Source organism: Passer domesticus, chromosome 2, assembly GCF_036417665.1.
Source record: "Passer domesticus isolate bPasDom1 chromosome 2, bPasDom1.hap1, whole genome shotgun sequence".
Classification (NCBI taxonomy): domain Eukaryota; kingdom Metazoa; phylum Chordata; class Aves; order Passeriformes; family Passeridae; genus Passer; species Passer domesticus.
The window spans coordinates 79,307,467-79,326,098 of record NC_087475.1 but is presented as its reverse complement, the minus strand read 5'-3'; the positions used below and the strand labels follow the sequence as shown (position 1 = coordinate 79,326,098).

The 18,632-nt window shown below is 41.9% G+C and overlaps 1 protein-coding gene across 5 annotated transcripts in view; it reads right to left on the bottom strand.

Moving 5' to 3' along the window:
• Positions 1 to 18,632, bottom strand: part of MTMR2 (myotubularin related protein 2) — a 63,003-nt gene that overhangs the window by 33,038 nt on the left and 11,333 nt on the right. For 4 of the 5 annotated variants that reach the window (XM_064409464.1, XM_064409469.1, XM_064409466.1 and 1 more), the window contains exon 2: positions 8,025 to 8,130. In XM_064409464.1, coding sequence (XP_064265534.1) covers positions 8,025 to 8,130 — 106 coding nt within the window. Of the gene's footprint in view, positions 1 to 8,024; positions 8,131 to 16,504; positions 16,624 to 18,632 lie in introns of those variants that run through there. The other variant, XM_064409467.1, reaches the window with a different exon arrangement.

Sequence of the window (18,632 nt, the reverse complement as noted above, 5' to 3'; positions counted from 1 at the left end):
CATAAAAGTGCTTGAGAAATCACTTGCTTACTTACCACTGCCTTGAAAATCTTTAAAAAGAAGCTGAAGGTTATTGTATTTAAATAAAAGAAATACAGTCCCTGAAGTAATATAAAGGGATTCTTCTGCAGGAGGAAGCAGCCACCATGCAGTGTTTCCCTGGGGTTTTCTGCTTTGTTTTTTCCACGATGTTCTTCTCCACTCAGACCCGAATGCCCAGTGACAAAGAACAGCCTCTCTGGGTTCCCTGGGCTGGTGAATCTCCTGGGCCCTCAGTGCACAACTACAAGGCAAAGCTTAGAAGCTCAAAAGAACACATTGTTGAGGGCCACTCGTTCAACCACGGCTGGCTTGTCTCTTCAAGTTTGTATGGCTTGGTGCCTCAAGACAATTCTCTCATTAGGCTCTGACAGAAAGTCGTCATTGACTCAACTCAGCAACGCTCCCTGGCACAGAAGGTTGCAGATATTATCTATTCAGACAAGTCCAACATTTTTTAATACAGAACCTTCTTCACTGCCAAGGGTTCCACATACGTCTCAAACCACAACGCCTCTGTTCTCCATGGGCTGCTCAAAAACTTTGGACAGCACATTAGCTTGACTCTATCCTTTATTTTTACTGAATTTTGTTTAGCAAACAACTTACATGCAAAAAGAAGATTAAAAGTTTCAAGGAAACCATTAAACTAGTTCAGTGAATTTCATATCAACAGTCTTAAGTGACAGAAAAACACTCTGACCAAAACCAGAGTTATAAATTCTACCAACTAAAATAAGTCAGAGAATACTGCCTCTGTTACTAAGAATTTCACTTTTGAGTTTGATACAGATAATTATATATTTATAATGAGCAAACAATCATACAGAAGGGAACAAACATGTTTCATTCCGTGCAAAAACATCTACAGAAAATCAAATCTTGGCAGGCACTGCATGCAATCACAAATCCATGTACTCCCTTTAAATACCATGCATGTTCATTCCTGCCTGATCTGTCCTTCAGTTTGCAGAACTATAACTAACAGGGGGCAGGGGGGGAAGCCACCTCTTACCTGGTTTTACTCAACAAAAAGAAAATTCTTGCACTTTGTAGCTAGGAGAAATATGGCAGTCAATTAGGAAGAGACGAAAATATTTTTGAGAACATATGAAGGCCATTTGCTCATTCTCCTTAGCTTTCCATTCCTAATAGATGGCAATCATAAATGCTTCCAGAGATTTCTTTCACTGTGCGTTACTCCATATTCAAGCATTTAGGTACCTCTATATAGGAAAAAATAGCAAAGTTTGCTGTCTTTGCTCTTTTCTAACTAGATGAGCACTTAGGGAGTATTATTTCCACATAAAGGAGACAGAAAACTGACTGCATCTGGCTTTTTCCCCTATCTAATTTGCATGAAATCAATATTTTTCAACCCAGAGGTTGGTTACTCTGTGGGTTTGTTTCCTTGAAAGGGGGCAGGGTGCAGAAAAAGACTTACTGGGGAGAGGTGCAAGGAGGCAACCAAGATCTTCTATCTCTTGGGATATTTTAAAATGAAAATCACTACAGTTCTTGTGAAATATGCAGCACTTACTATAAACTGGAGTCCTTGAAAAATGTGGCAAGGCAGGGGCTAAATTCCAGTCACTGACAGGGCTGTCCTGGTATGACCATACTTATAGACAAGAGCATCATTCATTCTCCAGAGCCAGTCCTTTGTGCCTTTGTTCATCAACAGCTTAATGCTCCAAAGAAAGGAAGCCCATTTTCCCCAGGCACAATTCGTATGGTCAAAATCAGAATTTTGAGATAGTTAAAATATGTTTCCCTGTAAGACTTCGTTACTTCTCTTCCGCTGCTCTTTAAGTCCCTCTGTTTGACACCTTTGATAACATAAAGCACTGCCTGTTCTTGGATTTGGCCCTTGGACTTCAACCCTGTGTACAAAGGGACCTATGGAAATACTACTGCAGGTCAGGTGAAGGCCACTTCTGCCTGCACAGCTTCTCCTCCTGTACAGACACAGAAAAACGTGAAGTGCACCTCCGTGTGAGAATGGAACCAAGCAATGATGCAGAGAAATACACAGTCAAGTTTTCATGCAGTGACAGTAAAAAGATGAACAGTTTATTCAATTTCACTGCTGCATCACCAGCTCACATCTAGCCAAGTGTTTTGTGACCACAGGTCAATTATCTTCACCATCTGGTGGCTTGTGCAATACAGTCTGTAACTTAATAGCAGTCACAGTCCAGCGCACCGGGAAGGAAAGCTCCCAGCATGGAAGACGTCTTAGCATTTGCTATGAACCACTGCTGCTCACAGGCAGCCTCATGCAAAGAGTCAAGGGCTAGTCTGAAACAGGAATATTTATCTCCATATATTACCACAGAGCTGACTGGCAGGGCCGGAGGTCGTCAAAAACCATGGAGGAGCTTAGGCAGAGATTTTGTCATGATTTAGTGCTTCCAAGCTAGCATCACTCACTGAATGAAAAGTCCCTTAAAATCAAAACTGAAAAACATTGCTTAAATGAGTGCTTAGAGTTTAAAACGTTATGTCACTCTCTAAACCCAGCTCTTGTTGAACATGTGTTACACATAACCAAAGCCTGACACACTTCCTGCATTGGCAGGGAGATAGTAATGGAAAAGCTCACTGAGGCTGGTTTTAGTGATTTACAGCAAAGGATGGGGGGGGGGGGAAATCACATCTTTCTTCAATATGTTTTTCTACTAACAATATACGTGTCCTACAAAAAGCTAGTCTAAGCTACTTTGCACTAAAGCTAGAATAAAGCAAAGGTGGCAAAGTCAGTGACAGGCATTTCAATCAATCCTGCCCAATATCATCTGAGGGACAGGATTTACCTCAATTTTAGAAGTCTGTATCTGGAGATATTACTCTGCACTCTCTTCACAGTCAGAAGAGAAACACATTAGGTCCTCAAAACAGATAAAACTGCACCTTTACTAGAGCCCAGTTACGGCTGGGATCCACAGAAATCACTCAAAGTACGTTCCCAACATCTGCACCAAGGACTTCTCCAACTCAACTCCAGTACATTCTCACCTAACATGGGCATATCCTTAAAGCTGAGATAGACCAGATCATAAATGATCTATGTGCTTCTATTGAGCGTAAAGGAATTGTGGTTGGCTAGCTTCATTGCAGACTTGCCCAAACAGATTTAATCCAGGAAACCTAAGGAGACAGCAACAGTATCCATTTACTGTCTTGGAAGGAAATACTCCTTCATATACCTTTTGTCATGCACCAGTTATGTATCTTACAAAATAAACCACATGGGCTTGTCTACAGTCTCTAACTATACACATAATAGATAACAAATTAAAGTTACAAGCCACTCTGTTTCTTTCCATTTCTAACCTTCAAGTCCTGGAATGCTACAATAATATTCTTGCACCTCATGCATAAACCTAGTTACTGTAAATCCACCAATTCCTCATATATTAAAGAAGAAAATCATTATTAGGGAACAAACACTCATGAATGCTCATATGCTTGTACAGTATTTTGTCTGGACTTCAGAGGAGTATCAGGAATTATGGATCTCCTTGTTGCCCTCAAAGGGGAGAAAGGTTTAGTGGTCACAACAGCAATGCTAACAACAAAGATTAAAACCACTTTTTCTGAAGGTTTCACAACTAAGCAAGTGACACAGATCTGCTGTAGTTTCCTTCTTTCTAGATGCAAGAAGCAATATAAAGAAAATAACATATGAGTTTTCACCCTTTGGTTTAAGCTTTTGCTGCATGCAATCCAAAAGCAAACACAATAGGCCTTAACAAATTATCAGGCAAATACACTGCTCTTAAGGGAAGTGGTAGCAGGCTTTAGGGTCATATCCACTGCTTCTCAATGGCAAATGAACAACCTTTTACAAGGGCCACTCCAAAGCTTTGAACGTGGTAAGCTTCAGGCATTATCCTATAAAGCAACAGCTATCTAAAAATGAAAATCCCTACTGAAAAAAGATGGAGCATCAGCAAGAAGACTTGAGTGCTATAAAATGCACAGACACATTTCCTCATATGCACAGGAGAAAATACTGCCTACAGGACTTAGGAACAAGAAACTCGCTGTATTTTATTAACCACCATCTTCCCAGATCTGTAACAGCGATTTATACACTTCAATCCTTTGGCAAAGTTGGCTTTAAGGTGTTTTTAACATCTCAACCCAAATTACAAAGTATCTATGTATTTCCAACTCCATTTTCACTTCCAACTACTTCAATTCTGTTCTTGCCTGACCTATAACTTATGTTAAAACATATGGCAGGGCATTTGCTAAAAAATACCTCCAAGATATATATACCCTAAATCAATTCTAAACAGCTTCAGATTTAAGATCAGGAAGGGGGTGGAAGGAGAACCTAAGAGTGCTTTGTTGCTTTTCTGTTGGGGTTTTGGTTTGTTGGTTTTTTTTTTTTTTTTCCTATGAAACTAAGTGAAGCAGCCAAAAGTTATTTAGTGTTAGTTTACGAAGTGAAAATTCTGTAAACTTTCTACTGGAAAGACAATTTAATCTGAGTTCCAGATACTGACATGCTCAATATACATTAAGAAAAAACAAAAACAAAACCAACAACAAACCTTCACAAAGGTTATTATTAAATACTTTGGAGAAAGATTTAGGAAAAATACTGCACATGCATTCAGTAGGAATCCCTAGTGGTTGTCTCATTTACCTCATTACACACATGTGCGTGCACACACAGAGTGTTAATTGCACTCCAATAGAAAACTGCAGGCACAGACTGCAAGAAATTAGGTGGGTCCTTCCTCTGGTTCCCTCCTCCCAAAGGACGCCTACTATTCTTCTAAAAATTCCCCACAGAAAAAGAGAGTGCTAATTGTAGCTATTACAAAGTGTTTTTCCATCGTCACAGAAATTTAATTCCTAAATTTGAGCCAATGCACACGCAGAGGCAGAGACCAAATAGAGGTAGGAGTGAGGATGAATCCACATAGCAATTCACTCTAGCAGGAAAAATTTAAACACACAACAAGATAATAATCCCATAACTGGAATATCCACATCAAAATCTTGAAAAGCTTATTTTCAGCCTCTTAAAGCTAACTGATGCAACACCTTCCTGTGAGAACATCGCATAGCCCAGGCACTTGCCACCCATACCACACAGTTACCACAAAATGCATCAGTTCCCTCTTCAGGGCTTGTTCTCTTACATTCTTTCAGGAACAACATGGGACCTCTTTTCGTCCCACAGTAGTGAGATGCTTAGCTCAAATCTCAGTACCTGAGTACTCAAATCCAAGTAATACTTGGGAGTTTGTGCTGTCTTGTGCCAATGAAAGCTGCACAAGATGCTCAGGCATGTAAGGAAAGAGCTGGAGTAGAGAACATGCTCGTGCCATTGTATCAGTTAATGGCACTGCCTCATCTGCAATATCCACGGCAAGGTCACATCTCAGAAAGTTCAAAGTAAATAGCAAAAACAATCAGGACCTTAAAAAAAACTCTCATAGAACTGACTTTCAAAACTTGTGGAACAGTCACATGGCAGAGATGTCAATTTGAAGAAACCCAGACAAAGTATGACAAGCCCTGGAAAAGAACATCCATTGTCCTCGACTTAAGACCTGAAAGAAATCAGCACTAGCTGGCCATCACTCATAACAACTGTTCCCTTTGGGAGCTGGCACCGGGCTGCAAAAGGAAGCCCAGGGAGCAAACAGTAACACACCAGCACCGACAGCAATGATTAGAGGACAGATGGTGGGTCTGCACTTGCACTGGCAATACCAACATGACAGGCTGTACACAGGCAGAGAACAGATCATCTGACCCCGAAGAACTGCTCTCCAGCATAAGACACTCAGGAATGAGGAGTGAAATGATGAATGCATGAGTTCCTCGAGGAGAATTAAGTCAATTTGTAGCAGTGGAAACTGTCCCTTTCTCCCTATACTCTAAGACAGGTAGAAGCATGGGAATGCCTTTTCTCCAGGTCTGCCTACCACTGACAAGCAGCCACTGGAGTGTAAAGGAATGACCCAGGTTCACACCTACACACAGCTGCACTGCAGGCACTCACACCACCTGTGCAAGAGTAAGCTCTAAGTGAAGCACAAAAGACATGTGCGGAATTGTGCTCACTCAGAGTGGATGCAGGTGAAGAGCAAGAAGCCAGCAGAAGCAGGTGCTCACACTTAGCCTGCAGTGACACTATCATAAATAAGTAATCCTTTGCATTACCCTCTCTCCTGAAACACTACTGTAAAATGAAAGAGGAGCTGCATTTGTTCCAATGAAGGCAGAACTTTAGATTGCTTAGAAATAAAAAAAGGAGGCAGACTGTGAAGAAATCACTCCTGTGCATTACAGGAACAGTGGCACAGCATGAAATTATGGGCTCCTAATGGCCTCCAGGAACACATAGGCATCTTCTGCTTGAAAAAAATCTCTCATGCAGTAAGTGAACATTCCTCTGTGGACACTGTTTTTGATTGCTAGTGAGTACAGAGGCTCTGTTGAGTGGGAAACCAGACAAGCTGAGGAGAGCTGGAATCCCTGCCCAGACAGCTTACAGTTCACACAGATAAGGTGACAAAAGGGAGGAAAGAATCACAATCAGAACTGCAAAGAAAACATGTTGAGCCATCTTAACCACAGGAAGGGAAAGACAACTTCAGTTCTAGAAAGAAAATATTGGCTTGGCCTCTACTTCTAAAGGTAGTCCTCAAGTGTCACAAAAACTGTGAGAAGACGAGTTGCACATCAAAACTGAAAAAAAATTCCACATATGCAAACTGCAGTAAAAAAAAAAAAGTTTAATTTTTTATAATATTATATATATAACATAATATTATACAGCTACAGCTGTAGCAGAATTTGCAATCTTATTCATATCAACAAGCCACTTAGCCTCAGCCTAAAAATGATATTTTCTGTATGTTAGAGTGACTGAATACCCTGACTTCACAGGGGGACAACTTCAGACACATTACAAATTTCCATACCTAGGCGTGTTCGGAAGATAACTATTTGTATCCATAGGCAAAAGGTGCAAACTATCATAGAATGCACATAAACTACGGATTAATTTCCAAATCTTAGCTTAAAATTGGCTAATAAGCTGCCTTTTAGAATGAAACATTCATATACTTGTCACTTACAAACAGGTGGACTCTTATTAATTATGGATGACTGAGACAGCACTCACGGAATGAAAAATCATCATGGCTGTCAAAGGAATTAGCTTTGTACTCAGAGATTTTTATGCAATTTTACAGTGTTTACATTTTACACAGATTCTCAAACACAGCTGAGAAACGCTAAAGTTGTTACTACAATGTACCAGTACCAACAGTTTTATACCCTGGGACTTTTTTTTTTAAAGCTAAGATATACCAACAAACCCCTTGGTTTCATAAGAGGAACATACAGAGAGTTTTCAAAACTCCTGTGACACTGAACTAGAACTCTGAATTTATAAATTAACTAATCTAATAGCAGACTTAAAAGAGCTCTGTTTGGACCTTTTTTATGTCAGAGCAATTCGTTGTGACAGAAGATTATTTTTATCAGCTCGGAGATTGCGATCTTTCTCTGAAAGAAGGTACTTCCAGGGACTCAAGTGTTTACAAACAAGCAGAAGCTCTCAAGACTGAACACCTTGTGTATATACATATACACATAGCATACATACATGAGGAAGAAAAAGTATATACAACTGACAGGTTGAGGATTTCACTTACTTAAAGCACCTAAAAGAAAATGGAGCGGCTTTGAAAATTCATCTCCAAGTGAGGATTGCAGAGTCAGCTTTTTCAAGATTAAACAACTTCATAAAGAAGGACATCATATGGTAGAGATTAAACTTCAATTTCACCTGTTTGACTTCAGGTCCTTTCAGTAATTTGGCTAAATATAGTTTGGTATTACTGAAAGCTGACATTATTTTACCATAGCAAACTCACAGAAGCAAGATGCTCTCTGTGAAGGAGGTCACATTTTTGTATTTTTTTATTTTTTAAGACAAAACATACCCTTAAATCTGGAGAGAAGTTGTCTGCTGAGGTGGAGATGGAGTCAGACGACAAAGCAGAAGCAGATTTGGTGTGAGTGGAATGGTCTGACTGCGACGTGGAAGCACTGTAAAGAGAAACACCAGAGTGTATCAAAACTGTGCTCAAGAAAGTTCAACAGCTGACAAGTCCAGCCACTCGCTTACAGTCATATCAGGCATTTTCCACTGTTCTTACCCTTTCCACTCTCAGTTATTCAGCCCTCAGCAGTGCTTTAAGAGAACCTGTTCTACTTGCCATTACCAGGGATTACCAAAGCGTACACAACTCATTACTAAAACTCAGCTCAGACTGAGCCAACATTAAGACAACCAGCAGCTTGTGCAGAGGAACACACTCAGTGCCCAAAGCTGGGTGAGCAGCTGCAGTGGAGCTGCAGGTTGAGCTGTGTGTGGTGAGAGCCTGAGCCAAGAGGCCAGAAGTGCCAACCCTTGGCACAGCAAAGGCTCTGGGGAGCTGTGGCCCAGCCAGGTGACCAGACACTCAGAGACACGGCAGCAGCCAATGACCCCAGACCTTCCTGCATTTACACTGGCAGGGTATAAAAGCCCAGGGTTTCCTTTGTTTGGGGTCCCTCCTCAGAGGCACCAGCTTGAGCTGCTATTTTGTTATTTAGTTTACTGCACCAAGACTAAGCTGTTTTAAGGATCGAGTCATCTGAGACCCTGCTATGGGAAATCCCGGGTCTGTCTGGCAGTGCAGGGTGTAGCTGCAAAGGGGCTTTGCTCCCAGCTCAGGTGGTGAGAGAGCGACTGTCAGACTGGCTCCTGGATGGTTGGATAGGGAAGTTTCCTTAACGCTGGATCAAATCCTAAATTACAGAAACGAAGGGCCTCCATTTCAGCCCTTCAGATGGGAGATATTAGTGCGCTGCAAGAGGATGAAAACAGACAGACTCCTGAACACACGCCAGCACAGCCCCGACCGCAGCTGTACAGCGGTGGAAGAAATTCAGAATTAAAACTCTTTTCATCGCACACAACTTTTCTTCTTCAAGGACACGTACAAAGCTGAGGAGAATAAAAAGACTCTCCCAGTATATGTCTCTGGTGATATAAAATGCGATTCTCTGAATAACAAAGCAAAACAAAAACTTTCCTTTTCTATACTGTTTTCCTAATATAGCTGTCAACAATTAAAAGAAGCTTATATTTTACAGAATTTTTATGCTGCAACCTCTCCTAGAACCCTAGAATTGCATAAAATTAGCATTTGATACTAAGGCTTTTAAAACCCCAGATTACAGTAAAGAAAGATCCTATGTGGTACAATGTTACTCCCTGAAGTCACTGTGCAGCGATAAATACTACCTGTGCCAATTAATTGCCACATTCTTACTGACCCCACAAAGGTTTTAGCTGGGTGTAAAGATACCCTTAAGGATCAGCTATGAGACTTGGAAGCCTAGCCTTGGCCGAAGCAGAATACCAGCAGGAGTATTACTGTTACTACTTATATTAATTAGACATGTGACAACCTAGAAATAGCTGAATCTGAGCTTCCAAAGGGCCTGGAGATTTGGCAATTGTCTGAAAATTGTTTTGCTGCTGATAAAAAGCCACCAAAAGGCCAAAATGTTCCATTTTTATTTCTATTCTTTGGAGTTTGGCAAAGTATTGCACTGGGAGTATTAAAACAAAAAGGACCACAGAAAAATTGGGCTCTTGCTGGGAGTTAGTCCTGTCTGTTCAAGAATTAAAGAGCACTGGCACCTCTTTCATCCTATGAAGCAGAAACTTCAAAATGGAACCTTTAGGAACAGTAAAAAGTTATTTAAAATAAATTACACTGGTGTGCCAATCGATTAGCACAATTCCACTGAATGCACTTGTTGTACAAAGTTCAACAGCCAGTCACTCAGCTTTCCAATGTGCTCACCTCCTGTGGTGTTGCCAGGTAAACTCACATAATTCCAAATGGCCAGAGTGACTTGTGCATACAACTCATGCCCCAGCCACCCTACAGTCTCTGTTCAGGCAGAAAATTATCTTACACTGAAACAGCAAGAACCAAATCTGCAAAACCTCCCATTCTTGTCAATGGAAAGGCCTCATATAAGCACTGCATCTGTGTATAGTTTCACATTACAGCAAAACTGATATGAAGTGTCTGCTGCTGATGATGGGCTGCACACATTCCTCTCTCCTCTCGACCCAGCCTGCACATTGCTGCCATCTCCACTGTGCTGGATGGGCATCATGGGATGCATGGCTCAATCTGCTGATCTGACGGGGCAGTAAACTATTAATAAACATGAAGAGAGTTTTCTGTTGGGTAACAAGGCTGATTGGATTCATTACATGGCTATATAAATCATCAGATGCAGCACACAGAGAGGGAAGGAATCTGTATCTGGAGATGATGAGGAAGGCTGAGAACACTTTGCACACAGCAGCCTGCAGGCATGCTAAATTAGGCTTAGCACTAAACCACATTTTTACATTATTCTTCTCAAATGAGCTCAGACCCCTTATGTGTTCCCTTGAAACTTCTTTCAGCCTGGTTTCTGCATGGTCAGTCTTCACCGTCGCCTTTGCACCCATTTAATTAACTTGAATTTTAAAAGCATCTTAAAAAAAACAAAAAAAAAACCAAAACCCAAAATGCTCAATTTAATCATTCCACAGAGCAGCATCCATTTACTGTACAGCAACCTATAAGGAGATGGTACTCAGAGTGTACTTTAAGGTATTCAAAGGTACTCAAAGTCATCAATGAAGAGCAAGCAGATACTGTAAATGCCATTATCATTGGGTAACAAGCCTCACTCCTCCTGTCCTTGGGTCCCCACTGTGCCTTCTCCCACACCGGCTCCAGCCGGGGGAGCCAGAGGCTCAGGGCAAGCCTCCAGGAGCCATGCCTGCTAGCTCCCTCCCCTTTCAGGGCCCACACTTTTGTGTATTTAAATGCATTTTAAAGGTCTGCAGCTCTGCTGTGTTTACAAATCCTTCAGCACAGGTGTAAGTACCTAAGCCAGGGCACACCAGCAGCTGACCTGGCCCTGTACCCCATGCAGGACAGCTTACTCAGGCAAGCAACGACAGCACAATCACAGTAACCTACTGGCAGAAGCATTTGCATCAAAAATTTAATGTCCTTTAGAGACAGAAAAGGGAGCTGGAAAGACCAGACAGGTTTAGTGGAGCATGCTAGTCTCAGCCCCAAAGCGAGGACAAGCTAGACCCAAACAGTTCCCAAGAGCTGTCTGTCTAACTTGCTCTGAACAGCTCCCAGGGAGGGAGAGTGGTAACAAAAGGATCAAAATTTCACCAGTTTTCCTGCTGACACAACTTGTCTGCCCAGATACATTCCCAGTGACTGCTTAATACACAAACAGCGATTATCTAATCATTGTAAACCAAAGATTTTTATGAAATTGTTAATTACTTTTACTTTCAAACTAAGGGGCAAACAGCATTATGCAGGGGAAAAAGGAAAAACGAGCAGAACCATAATCCAGAGCATCTCTGAACTGTGAAAGTGTTTTGTGTTTATTGATCACGCTTGGCTTCAAGTGGCTGTTAAAGAAGGAAAGCATTTGCATTTTAGAAGTGGATTTTCAAAAGCTCGCCAAACCAATGTCCCTGTGCTCCTGCAGAAACCACGAGTGAAGCCTCCCTCCAGTGACAGCAGTGGGAGCTTTTGGGAAGTGACGCCTGCAGACACAGCGAACAATACCCCTGAATTATGCAGCTCAGCACAGTATGCATAGGTTGCATATGTTTGGCTTGCTACCTCTGTTCTCATCTGCCATTTCCAGGGAGCTGAGATGGAAGGAAGGAGCAGACAGCAGAAAGGCCCCTGGTTTGTGGCTCCCTCCTCTTATCGTTGTCAGGCAGCTGCACAGCTCCAGCTCCACTGCTTAGCAAACTAATTAATCTGATGTCCCTGCATGCACATGAGAAGTTTATTAGTTTCAGTGGTTTAGTTCAATCTTAGCTCCCCTTTGCTGCCAATACAACAGCAAAGATCCTCAAACCACAGAGTTTCATATGCCTTTGGGTGGGGGAAAACAGGAGAGCATCCTGGGACAAACTCAGAGTGAGGACACCAGGGCTCCCTCCATGCGTTGCCACCAGCCCCTCTGCATCATCTCAGGCAAATCATTTACTCATGCTTCTGTCATGGCTTCTGCACATTATCCCAGCTTTTGCCAATGTGGAGTTAAAGCTGTCTCGTGCAGTACTTTTGGCAGCCTGACGGGTATGTCTGGCAACAGTTTAATGTGCTGAAGACCCCACTGAGGACATTCTGTTCTCACAAGGACAGACAAACCCCCAACAGCTGCATTTCACCAGTAAGGCAACACAGAGCAGACCCGAGGGATGGCCAGGGCATGATGGGCACATGTAAGTGCTGGGGGGCACCTGACAAACATCTGAGAACACAGGTAGGTTTGGAGAGCTCTCAGCCAGGGTTAAAAATCCCTAGAGCTGTGCCAGTCACTGCTAGCTGCAATACTACTTAAACATGCAAAATTATGGTATTGTCTCTGAACTTCATTAAGGTTCTGGAAAACAACACATACTCAGATTCACAAAATACTTTGAGTCGGCCTACAGAAAAATGAGTGAGATCCTGTGAGGAACCAGGGATGACCAAGGACCTCCTGCAGCTTTTCTCTTCCCCATGCTTCAGAACCAGACAGCTCTTCCTTGTCCTTGTTGATGGATGTCTGTGTTAAGTATGAAAAGAGACCCCTTCAAGAGGTCAAAAAGCACCTTCAGGGCAAGAATCTTACTCCTGTGACTGCCATCTCTATTCCTCCCCCATGCAGAAGCAGGAAATAGGTCTAGGGTGCAACTAACACTGATCTTTCATCTCGGTAATTATTTTTATTATTTAAATGTTTTTCTTTATAGCCAGATTTTGAATGATAAATGGTCCAAATGCGAGCTGTCGGCACAATGGTTTTATACAATGTCTGCACGCTGTAGTAACCCTGTGGCTATAAGGAATACATACATGCAACTAGTAAGAGTATTACACTGGAAACCGAGCACAGTGACTCAACTCCTGATAAAGTGTTCATTGTTATTATTAGGACTATCCCACAACATGCCAGATGGTTTTCAAACATAATTCAGATTCAGACAGATGCCCTCCGGTGGTTCCTGTTCAGGCAATTGAAAGGTATTACTGCACCCATAGCAGAACTGAAGGTATGCCAGCGTGCTGAGCTTAAAGTGTCAACAAAGATGGAAAGAAGCTGCAAACCGAAGTGTCTGTGATGCACAAACTTGACCTGTTAAACTATGAACATGCAGGGAAAATATTTTGGGTGAAACCCATGAAAAAGTCTTAAGCCACTTCAAAAAGTATCATTAAATGGCATTTGCCATTAATGATACAAAATAATTTCCCTGCAATGTAAAAAATGTGATATATAAGAAAGCCCAGGAAGAGAAACAAAACTCATAGTTGCCATTGGCTCTGGCAACTGCTACACTATGAGTTTGAATATGAAGTTCTTTCTTTCCTAGCATAGAGAAGCAACAGTTTTCCCTGGAAGTAGAAAGCACAAGTACAAGCTTCTGAAGAGGGTGCTTTGACCTTGGGAGAATCTGAGCATGACAGTGAACCCAAGTCAGGTAGAAGATAAGCACAAAGATGCAAAGAAACTGCCAGAATCAAACCATGAAGCCCTGAAGCTTTAACCTGATGCAGACAAATGCACCAGTTCTGCAGGACTGAGCTCTTCTATCTGTAGCCTTACCCCTGTTTTTGGGAACTTAATACAACATTCTTCATACTCCAAAGCCAGGACATTTTATTTTGCTGTCTTCACACTCCAGAGGAAAGAAAAACTACTAGATCTCTGTGAAAAGCTTTCTGTGAACATCAGGCCTAAGGGTGACCACTCCATACAGCGTCTTCTCTTGTATCGTGTGACTCAAGAAGAAAAGTTACAACAACCAATTTCATGTATCGCTTAAAGCCAAACAACAACTTCTGGCAAAATCTTAGAAGTCACAACATGCATATGAGGTGTGATCTGGCTAAACCATCTCAGCCTGTAATTACTGACAATGGTAATTTCTGAGCAAGCTCTTAGAAGTGTGCCTCATTTTGTTCAGGAAAAACATCAAGTATACTTATAGTCATTCTACTACACTTCAGATCAGGAAGAATATAAATTATATACACCTTCCCGAAGACAAGCAAATTCTGCTCAGAAAGGCGCTGGACAATATGAGGGTGGTGAAACACTGGAACAGGTTGCCCAGAGAAATTGTGGATGTCGCATTCCTGGAAGTGTGCAAGGCCAGGTTGGATGGCGCTTTGAGCAACCTGGTCTAGTGGAAGGTGTCTCTGCCCATGGCAGGCGGGTTGTAACTAGATGATCTTTAATGTCCCTTTCAACCCAAACTATTCTATGGTTCTATGACACTTGTTCAGACTGAAAAGTTAAAAAGAGACTTTTGTCTTGTTTCAAAGTAAGATACTGTATTAAAAAAAAAAACCAACAAAAAACAAAACCAAAAAACCAAACAAACCCAAACAAAAAAACCCCACCCAAAACAAAATAAACAACAACCAAAAAAAAAGCCAAAAAAAAAAAACCCAAAAAACCAAAACAAAACAGAGAACATAAAAAGGAAGACGATAAGGTAAGTTCTGATCCCTACAGTTCCCCGCCTAAATCCAGGAGCAGGAATATGTATATGACTTTAACATCCAGAACTCTACAAAAAAATTAATGGAAAAGAAGGGAAACATATCTCTGGAAAATTGAGTTGCAGTATATTCACCGGGCTTGAGGACACCTCTTTTCTGTACCAATGTCTTAAAAACTAACCTGGTTCACTCCTATAAATAACACAACCAAAACCAGTAGTCAGTGATGATAAAGCCACCTTTCCCGTACCTTCTTTATGAATATTTTATCCCTGTCAGCACAACAAGCAGCTGCTTCATTGCTCACAAAGATGTGCCAATTACTCAGCCACTAATTGGCATGAGCTGCTCACACCATTTCTTCTGTATCAAACAGAATATTTTGTTTCAATAGTCACTGAACTGACACAGAAAACAGGTGACAAAATGCACCACTGAGCAATACAGTTTCAGACACAGAGATCATAAATGAGAAAAACACTGCAGAGGGCAAATTTCCATTTCCTCTCTTCCTGTTTTTTTAAAAGTTTCTCATTATGTACATTCCTAAAAATTAATCAAGGTGAAAACTGCAAATTAATGATGATGAGTGGCAAATACAATTTAATTTGAAGCTTCAGATGCCAAGAATGCTGGGTCCAAATGATTTGAATTTACAGCAGGGCCATGAATAGAAGCACTTGTAGCACTTGGGCAGTTCTCTTACAAGTATAAAATGCTCCAGAGTTATTGAGTGCTCCCTGCTCACTTCCCGAACTCAGACTGACAACACTCCCTCCCCGATACTTCTAACACTCCTGTTTCTTCAAGAGAAGAAAAAGGTAATACTGAAAAACCTCCTGGGTCACATCAGAGCAGAGGGACACAATCCAGCACTTGTTCCCCATGAATATGACTCTGTCCTAGCCAGTACTGGCTGAACTGGCCTGGGACACCCAGCTGTTGCCTACATCACTCCCATTTGCAGCAGCTCTCTGTGGATCTGTGCTAAGGCTAAGTGGTCCCCATAGTCCTTATCTGTGTATACACAAATACTCCTAAGGGTCCTCAGAAGTCCCTCATACACCCTCTCCAGGCAAGCACTTGAAAGCTCCGTTGGCATCTTGCTGGAAACAGGGCCTTGCAGCAGGAGCTGGGCACTCTGTGCTGGCTTCCACTCTGCCATGAACAGGCTCTGCTGCTGTAAATTAGGTTTTAGCATTTTAACAACATCCCTCCTGGGACAGGAATCCCACAGTGACTGGCACCACGTGTGCCCATTATAAAAGTCTATGCATTTCCCAAAGAGATTTCACTGACTGACAAAGGAGTGGTACCTCCAGTGAGCAGTGACTGGATCTTAATTCTTCACAGTGAAATAAAAAGTCAAAACAGACTAATTCTACCTAGACAACAAATGCCACAGGAAACTACCTATAGCATATGTAAGATGCAGCCTTACCCCTCTGAGCACCCAGTACCATCTTTTTAGGCACATGCAGGACAGACAGCTATTAGTTTCAGGTGAGTTGACTGGAACTCACAATTTTTCTAAACATTTAAAGATCCCAGTTCAACCTCTGCTTGACCTGTGACAACCTGAGAGGGGAAGAACTAAAAGCCATAAACCAATATGCTTCTGAAGGAAAGAAAAGCACACATTGCCAGGCTGCCTCTGGCATTCACAGAAGGCATACATTTACACTATATAATAATGTACTCTCGCTATTTAAAAGGGCCATCAATGTCAAAGTTGACCATCATCTAAAAGAGAAGCTATTTTAGCAAACAAATCATGGTCCATGTATGTCACAGACCTAAAATATCCCCCCCATGCCACTTGCCTGAATGAAAAAGTCACTTCTGTTGCCAAGCAAAGCCGGGTCTCAATCTGGCTTCAATGTTCCAGGGGAGGGAAATGACATTTTTTAAAAGCTGATCCTTCCAAGTAGCATCCTGAGCTGAATATACAGTACATCTTTTCCCATGAGCCATAAAGAAAATGTCCTATATTTTGACTGTGAACAAGCGTTTCTAGGAATGCAAATTTTGCTCTCAATACTTACACAATGGACTACAGTGTCACAAGCACCGTTCGTGCTCCATTAGTCATTCTTTTATTTTTTTTAAAACTGAAATTCACAAAAGGCCTACAGTGTGTGTAGAGCACTTGTTAAACAATAGGCTGATTGTTTCACATATTTGCAAGATTCCGAGAATAAAGACCAACGCCCAAAGACAAACCAATATGCATCATGTAATTAATAGCAGCAAGGAGCCCACAGCATCATGCTCTCATGAGCCAACAATCCAGAAGGTAAAAACCAAGAAGGACAAGAGCTATGAGACCCCTGAATTAATATTCTCTGATCAGCACAAGAAAGATAACTACAAAATTATCTGTATTCATGAGAGAAACAAAAGGGAAGTTCCGTTTCTAACAAAATACCGGCTGGTATGGGATGATCCTCAGCTACAAGAGAAAAGAAGAAAAAAAAATCAAGAAGTTGTTAGACTTCCGCAGGGAACTGACATTTTGACTCTGCTCTACCAATTCTGCCCATACCCAGGGAGTGCAAAGTTAGTTCCTACCTTCTGAAAGCAGGCTGATAATCCAGTATTTTGATCTGATTCCAGTCCCTAATGGAAACGTTTGGATTGCAAAATCTGGCCCAGCATAAGCACTTTTGCTTGCAGCATCAGGAGTATGGGCAGGGCGTGGCAGGCATCCCACGTTCCCCAGGTGACACACAATGGAAAGGCAGCCCCGTCCATCTGGCTCTGCCCTAGGCCTTGGGAGGAAGGTCTGACAGACCTCTTAGAGAAGGTGCACACATCTAGGTCTGTGCTCCAAAGCTTAGGGGTTTCCAACCACCAGCACAGGCCCCCAGCATTGAAGATAAATCAAGCCTATAAGATGAAGAGAGGTTGAAAACACAACCCTGTTTACTGCCAACATAAACAAGGTTGTCTAGAGAACAGTGCTCTCACCTGCTCTTCTCTGTGCTTCCTACACACTGGGTTATTGCTATGCTTTTTGGCATCTCTGGTATTGTTCAGAAGAAGCTAGAGCCTTTGTTTTCAAATATCAGATGCTACAGAGGGCAGGACTAAACTGGAAATGAAGATGTTGCCTGTGCTGAGAAAACTATTTCTAGGTCAAAAAAATATGGCTGAGGTGGAGACATTCCAGCACCTCAGCTTCAGATGGCTGAAGCAGTGCTGCACAGGGACAGACAGAATGCCATCAGGGAGATCGTGGATTGACAAGGCGTCTGGCAAGAGATCTCCTGGGCTCTGATGAACCAGCACATGTCCTGACCTGCAGCTTTCTCCCTCAGACAGCCCAGGCAGCTGCCTCAGCCAAGGGAATCTCCATGCTGCATGACTGCTCTGGCAAAACAGGAACTCACAAATCCAACTTCAGGTGTCCCCTGGTGGTACAAGAACACCCATTGTCTCCCAGCCCTGTCTGTGGAAAATGCTGATTCCAGAGCTCAGGATGTCCTGTGGCAGAGAACTAAGACACCTGGGTGGTGCTGCTACCTCCTATATCAGAGCAAACTTGGATTTCCCACTGCATCCCAAAGGAGAAAAAGAGATGGCAACATTTAACTGTCTCCACAAGTACTTTGACAAAAGCCATGATGGAAATCCTACAAACAATTCCTGCAAGAATCACCCTTGCAGTTAATCAGTATTTATATCTACCTTATAAACATTGACACCCTTCCTTTAAAAACTCATCAAGCCAGAGAAAGACATACAAGTAAAAAACTATCAGGATTTTGTTGCAAATTCAGGCATTCCTGTGCCAAGTTGCAAAAATTAGTCCAGAACCAGAGAGCAAGAAGAAAGAAAAAAAAAATGGAAACACAGAACAACAAATCTTTAATTTTCTTGTTAATTTTTATTTTTTAGGAAAAATCTATAAACTTGATAAAGAAAACAAAGAGAAACAAGAATTTTATT